The following is a 14,069-nucleotide window of genomic DNA, read 5'->3' as shown; positions in this document are numbered from 1 at the left end:
AGTAAAAATAATTTTTCAAAATAAAAAATTTAAAGAAATTGCTCCAAAAGTGATACTTAGTATTAAGAAGGGAGATAACATGTAAAAAAGTTAAATTATAAAAAGTCCAAATTAAAAAAAAAAACATTAAAAAAAAGAAATCATGTTTACTCAAAGAAATCTGCACAAGACATGTGTTAGTTGAGAGCAAAACATGGATGATGTGTTGAGAGCATACGATCCATGGTGTATTGAGCGCCACCTGTGAGTTAGCCAAAGCAGTTACGTTACGCATAGACTCACTCCCAGACATAAAGTGAGACCAGTTTCCCTTGAGCTTCCGCATGCACTCTACACGATGGAAACCAAGTTCTGTCACCCTCCTCTTTTCTCTCCCACGTTCCCCCTTCTTCCTCCTCTCCCTCTTTCTTCTCTCAGTCTCCGCTTTCCCTCCACACCACCAACCACGCGCCTCCTAGCTCACGCTTCCGTCTCCGACACCGTTCCCCTCCAAAACACCCCACAAACTCCGCCTTCTCTTACAGTCAAACCTACCTACTCCCCCACTCCTCCCAACCGAGACCTTCGAACCCCTCACAGCGGGTACTATTTCGCTTTCTCTCCTTCAATTAACACTTTCAATGTCTCCATTCTTTTAACTCTTCAACAATTAGGTACCATTTCGATGGGACTGCCCGCAAATTCTTCGAGGGATGGTACTTCAAAGTGTCCATTCCGGAGCGGAGGCAGAGCTTTTGCTTCATGTATTCCGTCGAGAGTCCCTCGTTTCGCAAGCCCTTGACGACACTCGAACAGTTGCAATATGGGCCCAGGTTCACCGGTGTCGGAGCCCAAATTCTCGGTGCCGATGACAAGTATATTTGTCAGTACTCTCCCGAATCGCAATTCTTCTGGGGAAGTAAGGATTGGTTTCTACACTTTTTCCTTCTTTTTTTCTCCTCTTATTGTTAATCAATGTCTTATTCTTTGGATTTGAATTTTGGAAATGCTTAGACAGGCATGAACTGATGTTGGGGAACACTTTCGTGCCCAACCAAAACTCTAGACCTCCGAACAAGGAGCTTCCTCCTCAGGTTTATATTCCATCTTTCACTCTCATGGTTAACATAAAAGTAGCACATTTTACCAGGCACATGACTATTCCGTGTTAAAGTTTCATCTAAACTCAAATAAGATAAAATTAGAGTCAATTATAGTAGTAGCTGTTAGGACTGTTGGGTCACTTGTTATCTTATCATCTCAGATATATAATTACGCAAACTTTTTGTGTTAGAGTCGTCCAGTCGTTGGTGAAGATATGTTAAAGATCTTATATTGACTAGTGATATATAATCATAATAGTGTATATAAGTGAATGACAACACTTACCGACCCAATTTTGAGGTTAAACTAGGCCAAACTCAAAATCTAAAGTGATGGTTTTTCAGTGGGACCTGTTCTGTTACAATTTTGGACCTTGGTTTTTCTTTTTGGTAGTTCTTGACTGTCTTGCAAATTGCAATAGGGAGTTTTCTTTCTTAATTTTCCAACAATTTTAAACGCCCAAGCACATGGTTTATATCTGTAAGTATGTCATAGTTGGCTTCCAGATTGATCTTCTCTATCTCTGCTGATTATGCTATGTGTTGGTCATTCTGCTTAGGAATTTAATGATAGAGTGTTGGAAGGTTTTCAAGTCACTCCCCTTTGGAATCAAGGTTTTATTCAAGATGATGGAAGGTGGGGGTTAGATTTCTTTTTAAATATTGCATTCTCTGATTCTTTTGTACTTGACATGGATTTTAATTATAGGTCAGATTATGTGGAAACAGTAAAAACGGCTCGTTGGGAGTATAGTACACGCCCTGTATATGGTTGGGGTGATGTTGGGTCTACACAAAAGTCTACCGCTGGGTGGCTTGCAGCTTTCCCTGTTTTTGAACCACATTGGCAAGTATGCATGGCTGGTGGACTGTCAACAGGTGTTTGCCACTTTATCAGCTGTTGGCTATTTGATGTTTTATTTTATTTATTATGATCTAGTGTCCTGCTTCTTACGTCTGAATGAAATATGATAATTTTGATTGAATTATTGATATGAATATATCGTGACAGTAACTACTAATGTAATTAGCCAAAGAGATTGATATTTAGTTCCTTAAAGATAATAATAGAGATAAAGCTAGTAAGGATTAAATCAAAAACATTGTGAGGCTGAAAGCATATTATTGTTGATAGAGCCATAATGTGAGACAAGTAGAGTGAGTGGTCTTATTCTCCTTTAGAATTTTGAAGATAGAATTGTAATGTTTGTATAAAGATCGGCTTTTAGGATTATGTCTGATAATCATTATGTGAAGTGCATGTGTTCTTTAAAGTTAATCACCCCTGTTTGCGATGACATAGTTTGTCCTCATTCATTTTTCTCATAAAAATTGAATCTCAGGTTGGATTGAGTGGGATGGCGAGAGGATTGAGTTTGAAAATGCCCCGTCTTATTCAGAGAAGAACTGGGGTGGAGGATTCCCGAGAAAATGGTTTTGGGTAATTTTTCTTTTCTTCACGAAAGTGTATCTTTAGTACTCGTGATCACATCAATTCATCAGCTATAGCTGGTTTTATGTATGCAATCACAAACTTTTTGTCTTTTGAAAATTATGGATAGGGAGTTGTTTCTTCATTTTATTTATATTTTTAGCTTTTAAAATAATTTGTCTATTTACTTAATAATCACTAGATGCAAAAAGGGTAGTCCTTACATTTAGGGCTTGAAGACTTTTAGGAGTTGGAGTCCTTATGTTACTTCTGGATGATCAAGTATAACTTGATAAAGGCAAAATATAATATTCTGAAAGGATTAGCTTTATAGTGATTCGTGATATATGATAGAACACCAATTGATAGATTGATAGAGTATAATTCTTAGTATAGACAACACACACGATACATCAACACAATTGTTGTCCTAGAGATGGAAGTTTCCTACTAAGAGTATTCTCTATCCACAAACTGCAAATCATGACACACTAGCCTAAGGACACACCTTGTTATGAGATATAAATCCTAATTCAAAATTGTTCAGTTATTTTTTATGAATCACTGTCACCATGGACTTTCTAATACAGAAGTCATAATTGATTACTTATATAGGATAAGTTTTTTTCTATCACATGCACTCCTAATATTGATTGCCTTCAATTCATCAATAAATCCTTCATAATCAATCTATTTGGATCTTGGTTTCCATCATTACTTACTGCTTTCTGAAAGTAGAAAAATGGCTTTTTCCTTATTCTCCTCATCCATTTTTCAATAGCATTTACATCTTCGCAAAAGGGCATTGTCATCTCCCAAAGTTACTAACATGAACTGATTCACCTCGCGTTGGTGTAAAGAAAAAAATGCCTTTGGTTTCTCTCTCCATGTGTTCTTAATTTAAATATTGCAGCTCCTTAATTTTTCCCGAAAATTCTGTTTTTATGAATTTGTATATGGTTTAATCATCTATGTAGTTTAATTTTATGTAGCACTAATGTACTATCATACTTTATTATTATGAATTGTGGTTTGCTACTTTTCTTTATTATGGTATCGAAAAATTGAATTATTGTTGTATTAAGAGTGTTATGTTATGATATATGTCATTAATAGATTTTGATTATTATGTTTATATTTGATAAACTCTTATGAGTTCACGGTAACTCTCGAGTTTAAATCAACTATTAAGTTTCTGTAAATCTTGAGTCTGACAACTATGTTTCTAGGTATGGTTTTGCCCCCATTGATCCATCCTACAACGTCTTTCCCATTTAAGGTGGCAGTTTCACTTTCTTAACTTCCATACAATAGTCACTCATGCTTTACGACAATCTGAATTAAGTAGACCCTTTTATCTGTAGTCTTTCTCCATGATTCGAACTTCCATGCTCTTCCTCAGCATGCTCTCCAAACACCTTCCTCATTTCACTTAAAAGTTATCCGTCATAGTAGTTTCCATTTGTGCCATCTTTTCTTCTATACTAGCCACAATTCAACCCTTAATGCTACCCCTACATCCCTTAAGATCCTCTGCCAAAAAATCCCTATGTTCTGTTATGGTAATATGACAAATTTAAATTCTGGCTTCCTCTTTTGGGTGAGAACAAAAACTGATGGAACATTAATTGATAAACTAATGAAATATAGTTGTAAACATTAAAACCAAACAATATGTGTTATTGATAGGATACTGGGTGATAGGATAGAAGGCAGGGGAGCAAAACGGTAGGAGGCATAGGGAAGCGAGCTGAACGATAGGAGGCAGGAGGAAGCAAGTCGAATGGTGGAAGGTGATGAAGAGTTGGAGCCGAACGGTAGGAGGCAGGGGAAGCAAAGCCGAACGCAAGGCGGTGAAGAGCTGGAGCCGATCGGTTGAAGAGTGACTATCCTAATTGGGACAATAGTTAGGATGGGTGGGAAATAATTATAGTAAATAAGGCCATATCCTAGGGAAATATTCAGTATAAGTTAATTATAGTAAATAGAGCTATATCCTAGGGAAATATTTAGTAGAAGTTAATTATAGTAAATAGAATTATATTTTAGGGAAATATTTAATATAAATAAAGCTAGATGCTATTGTTTAGGGCATGCTTTTGATTATTAAGTTTGTTGACAGGTGGCTACGCCCCTGTGAGAGAGGTTATGCTCCCAAGTAATTGACGGAGGTTATGCTCCCAATTACTCTTGTTTACTTTTGTTTATTCAGATATCACTATCAATAAAAGAGATTCATTCGTGCATTATCATTCATTCATTGTCCTGTGATTGTTGTGAGTGTGTGAGGTTATTTGGTTAGGTTTCATACTCGGATATGCAACAGTTATGAACCTAGTTTAAGTAATAAAAGATACAAGTCACTCTAGAGTAAAGGAATTACACTTAGTAAGATATTGTTATAGTTTTTTGTGGAAATATAACAGAATGCCAAAGTTGTAGGTTCTTGTTATGCATAGTTAATAGTTAGTTGCAATATGTACTGCAATGATACCGAAAAGGCAGCAATGAATGAAGTCTTAGTTTTCTCTCTATTTTATTAAAGTCTTAGTTTTCTCTCTATTTTATTATCTTTTCGTTCTCTTTTTCTCGAGACTCCTTCCCTCAAAGTAAGGTTCTATCAATACAGCAATACAATTCCTGTCGCCAAAAGTGTCCTACAGGGAGTAATTCATCCACAAACTTCAAATAACAACACATTTAACTAATTCTGCACCCTACTATTAGTTTAATCCTATACATAACGGTCATCAGCTATTTTCTATGAGTAACTACCACCATGCAGTTTGAATTGCAGAACTATTACAGTGTAAGTTGTTTTCTATCTGTGAGAAAATTGGAAAATATTTTTTTCAGAATAACTTGATGTTTTTTCCAGATGGAAAAACAACTCGAGTATTACAAGAGAACAATTAAGATACCAGTACTTTGTAAAATGCATTGAACCTAGCTATACGAAGTATTAGTATATATCTTGGCAGAAAAGGCTAATGGAAAAAATAAACATGAAAGAGTTTCTGTATCTTAAAATATTTCTATTTCCTATTATATATACTTCTTAACAATTGCTTCAAATCCACCAATGGATCCTTCTAACTGTACTTGGAATTAATTTTCATCAGTAACTAAGTGTTCTGGAATTTTTACGGCTGGTTAATATCTTCTACTTTATATTAATAATTACTTATTCTTATCAATATTTGGATTAGTGTTTGCATATCAAATTGTTGATGTCTCGTGCAGGCTCAATGTAATGTTTTTGAAGGTGGTAGTGGAGAAATTGCACTTACGGCAGCTGGTGGATTGAGGCAACTTCCTGGAATAACGGAGACCTATGAAAATGCTGCATTGGTAACTTATACAGCATTTCGCTCTCAGTTTGACATATTTATTAATTATATTTCACTGGCTTCATGTAATATTAAGTTTAGCTCCGAAATAAATGGTGGGGCGAGGGGTAGTGGGACTGACGAAGATTGAGAATGTATAGCTAAACTGGTAATGTCCTTTTGTCAAAATCACATTCTTTGGTAGTTAAATATTCTCTATGATTTGACAAAACCTTGTGTGAGGATGAAAACAAGTTTTTTATTTTTTATTTTTTTTTATTTTAAATTTCCTCAGTTTGGTATTAATTGCATTCCCAATACTTGAAGAAAACTTTTGTCCACCGTCTGCAATCCTGAGTGATGAGGAGACTGGTGATAGTCATGTAATTGAAGTGGTTTAATTAGGTCAATATTTCTTTTGGAATTTTTCTAACTGACATGTCTAATGTTTGATAATATTTTTTTTTTCCTTTTTTTGGATCTAAACTTTTGGTGAAAGTTTCTTTCATGTTCTTGTTTTGTGATTTGGTTTTTTAGTATACCCCTGGATTGGTTGTTGAAATTGTGGACATTGGTTGCTTTTGTCCCGACTTTTCTAAATCCTTATTTAGTCTCAAACTTCCAAAATAATATTAACCTCAATCCTTTTCTACCTCAATTTACATTGATTTTAAGGACCAAAGTGAATGAGTTCTTGAAAAAAGTCAAATAAGTAAAGTTTTGAGGAGGTTAGGGAGGGACTAAAGAGATCGGTTCTTACAATAATCTAGGACTTATTTTTGTTTTCTACTTATTCTTTTGCTCGCAACGAACAGTTACTCTTTTTAGTTTTTATTATTTTATTTTCTTGATTTATTTTCTTAATTTTATATTATTTTCTGGGTTGCAAACTGCTGCAGATTGGAATTCATTACGATGGAAAATTGTACGAATTTGTGCCATGGAACGGTGTTGTTAACTGGGAAATTGCTACTTGGGGTTATTGGTTTATATCAGCGGACAATGGCAAATATGTGGTAATTATACCTTTCTAAGTACTTTTTACCCTTTTCAGTCGTTTAGCCAATAGTTGGCACAGACCACACTAATTAAGTCATTGAAGTTTGCATTTCATTCCCGTTTAATGAGATCTATAAACTATGAAATCATAATTGCGAGTAAAAAGAGGGTAATCAGTTCAATCAGCTGAATATATTAATGATTATACGTCTGAATAGGTAGTAGTGGGAATTGCTTTGGTACTACAGAGTATGTCAGACACAAACATATTGTTATTTTGGCAGGTTGAATTAGAAGCAACAGCAGAGGATCCAGGTACAACATTGCGTGCTCCAACAGCAGAAGCTGGCCTTGCCCCTGCTTGTAAAGATACATGTTTTGGAACTCTAAAACTACAGATGTGGGAACGAAGATCTGATGGCAGCAAGGGAAAGGTCTCACTTTTTTTCACACATAAATATATTGTTTTTAAGATTTGTTATTTAGTGGAACATTCTCATGAATATTTGGTAAATGGCAGATCATTTTAAACGTTTCAAGTAACATGGCAGCTCTAGAAGTTGGAGGAGGTCCATGGTTTGACACTTGGAAGGGAAAAACATCAACACCAGAAGCCCTTAGACGTGCCCTTCAATTACCCATAGACGTAGATAGCATTTTTAATCTTGTTCCTCTGTTTAAACCACCTGGCCTGTAGTCAATCGGTTTTAATTTAATCATGCAGCATAATGCATGCATGCTATATTTTTATGATTTTGTTATAATAGTGCATGAAAGGATTCACAATTTCACCATATAGAAAGGGATTCTTGTTGAGAAAAGAAGTATATAACAACGGTGTTTACATTGATTTCATGAACAGAAGTTTTATATGTCGTTGATTATTTATTTACTCTAATGTCAAACTATGCACCAAAAATGTTAATGTCCCCTAAATAGTGACTTTTTAACGTAAAACTGAACTAAACACGATCGTGAACGTTAATTTACTTAATCTATAACGATACTAATAAAACAAAATGAAGAACTTATTTCGATCTTCTATTTTAAAAATTTGTAACATACATTCAAGTTTAAAATTTTGAGTTTAATCAAGTTTTATTAAAAAAATTCATGTAGTCCGTTGTTATTGTATAATAATGCGACTATTATTTTATCTCCAATTTTCTTTAACTTGTCTTTACTTTCCTCATTCCTATTCGAAAGATGAAATGATAGAATAAAAGAAGTTTGGAGAAAGCAGCAACGACGTTTTTCATTAATGATAAAGTGAAAGATAGAACATTTAAATAAAAATATTTTGAATAATAAATAAAATGAAATTTTATAATAAAAACTTAATTTTGAAAATATCTATTAATTAAGTTTTGCATCTACTTTCCAATAAAATATAGAGAAATTTGGCCACTACAATGATGAGTTTTTCATAATACTTGATGTCTCTTTCAGACTTGTTAACTAGTTGAGAAAGGTGGTGTGTTTGAATCCAATTTGTTCACTGCTAATAAGATTTCGTGGTGGCAATGTTATCATGTACCAACTCTCTTTCATAATATTTATTTCTATTGCCAATGTTGACTTCCACTCATTGTTTTCTTTACATGCAATGGATCTTATTTAAAATGTTACAACTCTCACATAAAAAAAAAAATTAGTGTTAGAAGAAATGACTCAGTTTTACTTTTACAATTCAAGATGGATAACTCATGTCATTTGCAAGCAAAACACATCACCTACATTTTGTTCTAAATCAAATTTCTAAGGGTATCCTTAAGAATTTTGTTATTCCACCATAAAATTGAGAAAATTTTAAGACTTGAATAATGTTACTTCTCAAATCCCAACCTATATTGATTTATGTATTGAATGAGAATTACCATCTCATACTCCTTACAACCATACCTCTAATGTTATCTTTAAGATATTGATTTTTTTTAATATATCCTATATTTTGTATAAGCATTATATTATGAGAAAAAAATTGAAGAACTTATACATCCTTATAAACTTAACTTGTAATTTCTTTAATTTATTTTGGATAAGCTTAATATTATGAAAAACATCTTGTCAAAATATTTTTAAAACCTTTTTTTTAAATATATCTTGTCCAATAAAAAAATACATTTATTTAGAGAAAAACTTTAATAATCAATATTTTTTCTTTAAAAAAAAGAAAAAGGGAATTATTAAAAGGGTCATTGGGCTGAGTAATTGTAACATCCCAAAATACAGTTTAACACTATATAGTAGAATAATCACATTTAATAATAATTCAGGTCAGCTTTACACTAAACAGAGAGTACAGTTCTGGCCGAGCGGCCTTACAAAGCATCACTAACAAATAAAACTGTACAAGGTACACTCCTGACCGATCGGTTCACAAAAGACGACATCGAACGGTCGCTCAAAACAAAAGGGGAGATGATCGAACGACCACCTTACAATCAACTAAGCTTCTAACCGACCGTCCTATTGTTCAGTCTTCACTTCAACCTCGACCAGGCTATCTTCCTCCAACGTCTCTTCTAGAAGTACGTCTCCTTCTGCTCACATCCACAACGGATGATCATTGCAATGATAAAGACGGAAGTACAAAACAAGACAAGACAGGAAAAACAGGGTAAGCTTATGTAATTTAATTCATGTATAAACATACATTTCACACAATCAAACACATGATATATTTCATCATACTTTTCATATATTAATCATAATACTAGACTGACTGTCCGGACTGTATGAAATCTGTGTAGCTACGACGTTTCATGCACCCGGGTGATGTAGTAACTGGAATACTCTCATCAGCTACCACCCGAGGTTAGTCCTATTTGTCCAAAGTACACCTAAGGACTAGGACCTCCTGCCGTTCCCACACATGACCTACCCTCCTCTACGTGAGGACGAGTACTCACGGAACATCAGGATGAATCGATAGCCTAGCATTACCACAGTCATACTTTACAAATTCCAATATTCATCCCTGAGTCGTTCCTCCCCGGGACGCTTGTTCAAAATTCAAACATTTCAATCCATATCACATTCTCTTCATATTTCATTCGTAATCATTCTCAATTTCTTCTTTCATTATCAATCATCTCAATTTCTTCTTTGTTCAAAGGTTATTAAGGACACCAATTACCGAACGTTAAATGTTAACTCAGAACGAGAACTAACATTTGGAGCGAAACAGAGAGATCTCCAGTTTCAGAATAGATTAGGACAGAGAGGATTAATATCGGTTTGAGAAAGAAACCGAGTTCAATCATATAAACATGAACGACTAGAACGAACGATCGTTACTTAAAAGAAATGAGCCAATTAGATGAACTGACTCTTGCGAGTTCCAATCGAACACCGAAAAGACCAAGTCAAGTACTAAGGCTCTAGGTCGGAACCAATGGATGTAGACACCAGACATTCAAGAAATAACACTTAGAAGACTTCACATTAAGAAACCGAATGCTATTTTCATCAAGATATATTATAAAAGGAATGAGACGATCGCTTGGTGTAAGACCAAGCACCATTCAGACGATCACTTGGTGTAAGACCAAGCACTACTCAGAACGATCACTTGGTGTAAGACCAAGCACCATTCAGACGATCGCTTGGTGAAAGACCAAGCACCACTCAAACGATCACTTGGTGTAAGACCAAGCACTACTCAGAACGATCGCTTGGTGTAAGACCAAGCACCATTCAGACGATCGCTTGGTGAAAGACCAAGCACCACTCAGACGATCGTTCATGCACAGTATTTCGAAATAAAGACGATCGTCCTAACTAAGATTCTTCCCAAATGAAAGAATCCAAGTCTAACCAAATTTACTATAAAATACCAAACGGTCGATGACCATTCGGTGACGAAGTACTCTTTCATATAGAAATTTCATACCATAATCATTTATCTCAATTAAATTTCTCAACATATATCTTCATACTTTCATATATTAATATCATAGTCCATTTTCATACTTCATACAATCCATATCATAGAAATTCCATATATTTCATACATCAAAACATAGCACAATCATATTTCATTTCCACTCATTAAATAAACGAACATTTATGCAATCCAAGCATATCAACCATCATGCATCCTATTCATTCAGTCAACTAACGAATGTTCATACAGCATAGTAACATACAAATTAAATTAAATAAGCTTCCCTTACCTTTTAAGGTAGCCGAACGCTCACAGATACAGACTAGGGTTCTCCTCTAACAGAGGCCTTAACGTTCTACAACACGTTTTAAGAACTATAACAAACACAAGACCAGAAAATACTCAGAATGATAGGATTAACTCATGCAACCAAGAATCTGGGTTTGCATGTTACAGAAAACACACGAATGGAGGAGGGATGAACTTACCAGTTCAGAACTTGAAACTGATCGGTTCAAACTGAAGCTCTTGATGCAGGGAGTGCTTCTACGGTGCCTGAACGGTGATCGGAGAAGAGAAAAGGTGAGATTTGGTAGAGAGAAGGGAGAGCTTTTAGAGAGATGGAGGAGAATTTGAGAAAATCAGAATTTGGAGAAGAAGATGCATGCAAAGAGTGTGACGTAATTTTCAAAAAACTCAGTTTTGTTTAAAACGAACGTCCGCTCCTCTGCTGACACCTGCATTCCACTATCTGATTCTGACTCCCCTCAGCTTGACACCTGGCGTCCGTTCAGAGGGTTTTTGGGTGCGTTTTTAATGGTTCTAATAGTAATGAAAAGAAGCCTTAATTGATTAAGAAAACGCAAATAATTAACTAAGCAAATGTAATCACCAATTTTTTACACCAATTAAAAGGGTGCATGTTTCCCTGTCTCTCCCCTCCTTTAAGGTGATGATATAAAAAGTTCTAAATGTAATGTTTTTTAGTTACTAAACATTATTCTGTACAGATTTCTTAAAATTATTAAACATTCAAAAATTAAATAATATTTATTTTTATCATGTATAATAATGTTAAATTTTCAATTTTTTAATTATTTATTTATATATACTGTATTTAAATAAATTATTTAAACTTCAAATAAAACTTAATGGTTATTCTTACTTGCATCTCCCAACTTTTTTTACAATTAAAATTCACAAAATATATAGAAACTTGAAATAGAATAGCAATGTAATAAAAATTAAAAAATAGTAAAAAGAATAACTCAAGGTGAGAGAAGAGAAAAAAAGAATTTCAAGAAACTCGATAGATAGATTTAAATAACTTAGATTTAAAATAATTTGTCGCAAAAATAGTTTTTAATAGAGAGTTTTTATTGCATTTGAAATTCAGTTTAAATTTTTAATTACTATATTTTCTTAATATTTGTTGGTTTTACAAATTGGTGGTATAATAATGGCTTTCATAATTATAGATAATGTGCAGAATAAACTCGTGCATCAGGTGGCTTTATATTTCATATTTATAATAGTTTACTTAATTATATAATATTTTACCTGTTATAAAGCATGTTTAAAGACTCCTAAAAAATATCTTGTCACTGTTATTAAAAAATATACTCTGCTCCAAAATTAAAAAAAACAGCAAATCTTTTTTAAGAAAATATTTTGAAGAAATAAAATGATTTAAAAATATTAATTTGTTAAAATTCGAATTTATATACTTAACATAAAAATGAATTTTTGACTTGTTGGTTTTACAAACTGGTGCCATAAAAAAAAGGGTTTTTTCAATAATTATAGATAATGTGAGGAATAGAACCTTGCATCACTTGGCTCTATATTTAATATTTATAATATTTTACGTTTTATGTTATATTATATATTACCGATTATAAAGTATGTTCAAAGATTCCTCAAAAATATATTGTCACTGGTATTAAAAAATATATTCTGCTCCAGAACTAATAAAAAAAAGCAAAGTTTTTTTAAGAAACTATTTTTAAGAAATAAAATGATTTTCAAAAATAAATAGTTAATGTGTTAAAATTAAAATTTATACACTTAACATAAAAATAAATTTTGACTTTCATTATTTATTTATAAAAAACATATTTTTCAGAATTAAAACATAGTCTCACGTGTTACAATACAATTAAAATAAATTTGATTTATCGTCAGTCAAGTTTCTAGGTAGATGGTTACTGGATAAAATGTCTCTTGAAATAAAAGTGAGTTTTAGAAAACTTGGCAAAACGTTATAAGTCAAAGTCTCAAGATAAATTAAAAGAAGACTTCCAATTGAACACGCAAAGCTGGTATTTGACCCTATTTTCATTATATATATATATATATATATATATATATATATATATATATATATATATATATATATATATATATATATATATATATATATATATATATATATGTTAAATTTTAATTATTTAAAAAAGCTTGTGCATAACTAAAATCTTCATTATCAAATAAAAACATAATTATATATTCAAATATTTTTATTTATTATAATATATTTATATGTAAAAATATTGTTTATTATAAAATTTAAAGTTATATAAAAAAAATAAACATTGTGCAATACACAAACTGAAATACTAATTTATTAAATATCTTTTAAGAATGTATTGTTAATGTAATATTTTTTTGTTATTGATGAATTCCAATATAAGTTATCATAAAATTACCAAATATAGAATCAAGTTAAAAATTATTATCTAGTTTCTTAAATTATACTGATTTTAAAAGGAAAATACGATGTATATGTTATTATTTTTACTTATCCATGTTAAAGTGAAACATAATTTGGATTTATTTTTTAAATCTTACAATTTTAAGGATATTTCCCTTTGTAGAAGATATCTGCTAGTCAGAAACTCCTTAGAATAATTTAAGTTGTCTTGTTTTTGTATATTTAGCTTACCTTCAGATATGCGTATAGAATATGTCAATGACTAATTCAAATAATCTTTAGTAAAAAAATGATTAATTAAGAATAATAAATTTCAATTTGTAATAGATATTTGAAGTCACCTTACATTTCTTAATCATGCTTGTCCTTACTATGTGTTTGGGGATAAATTTGTGTGGAGGATATGATTTCTCTTTTCTTGATTTGTGATGGGTATTATTTCCTAGATATTTATGGAGAAAATTAAGTGATGAGTAATTTTTAATTTAGAATTTATAGTTTTTATTTTTAATTTTTTTTATAGTGTTTAACTTTTTTTTTTAATTTCTATTAAACTAAACTTATTACACAGTTTTTGAAAGATATATTTCTTAACAATTTCAATGTGGGACTTAGCTTCTGAAAG

At 32.3% G+C, this 14,069-nt stretch overlaps 1 protein-coding gene across 1 annotated transcript; it reads left to right on the top strand.

The window, feature by feature from the left end:
• The first annotated feature begins 258 nt into the window (after window positions 1–258).
• Window positions 259–7,706, top strand: LOC108318687 (tocopherol cyclase, chloroplastic). Its single transcript, XM_017556426.2, has 10 exons — window positions 259–582; window positions 654–898; window positions 994–1,073; window positions 1,643–1,719; window positions 1,792–1,961; window positions 2,426–2,523; window positions 5,758–5,865; window positions 6,743–6,859; window positions 7,127–7,276; window positions 7,363–7,706. The coding sequence occupies exons 1-10, from the start codon at window positions 338–340 to the stop codon at window positions 7,537–7,539; spliced, it is 1,467 nt and encodes a 488-aa protein (XP_017411915.1). The 5' UTR covers window positions 259–337; the 3' UTR covers window positions 7,540–7,706.
• Window positions 7,707–14,069: the final 6,363 nt, after the last annotated feature.

Source organism: Vigna angularis, chromosome 4 (genome assembly GCF_016808095.1).
Source record: "Vigna angularis cultivar LongXiaoDou No.4 chromosome 4, ASM1680809v1, whole genome shotgun sequence".
In the NCBI taxonomy this organism is placed as follows: domain Eukaryota; kingdom Viridiplantae; phylum Streptophyta; class Magnoliopsida; order Fabales; family Fabaceae; genus Vigna; species Vigna angularis.
The sequence above is the reverse complement of the archived record's forward strand: the minus strand, read 5'-3'. Positions and strand labels throughout refer to the sequence as shown.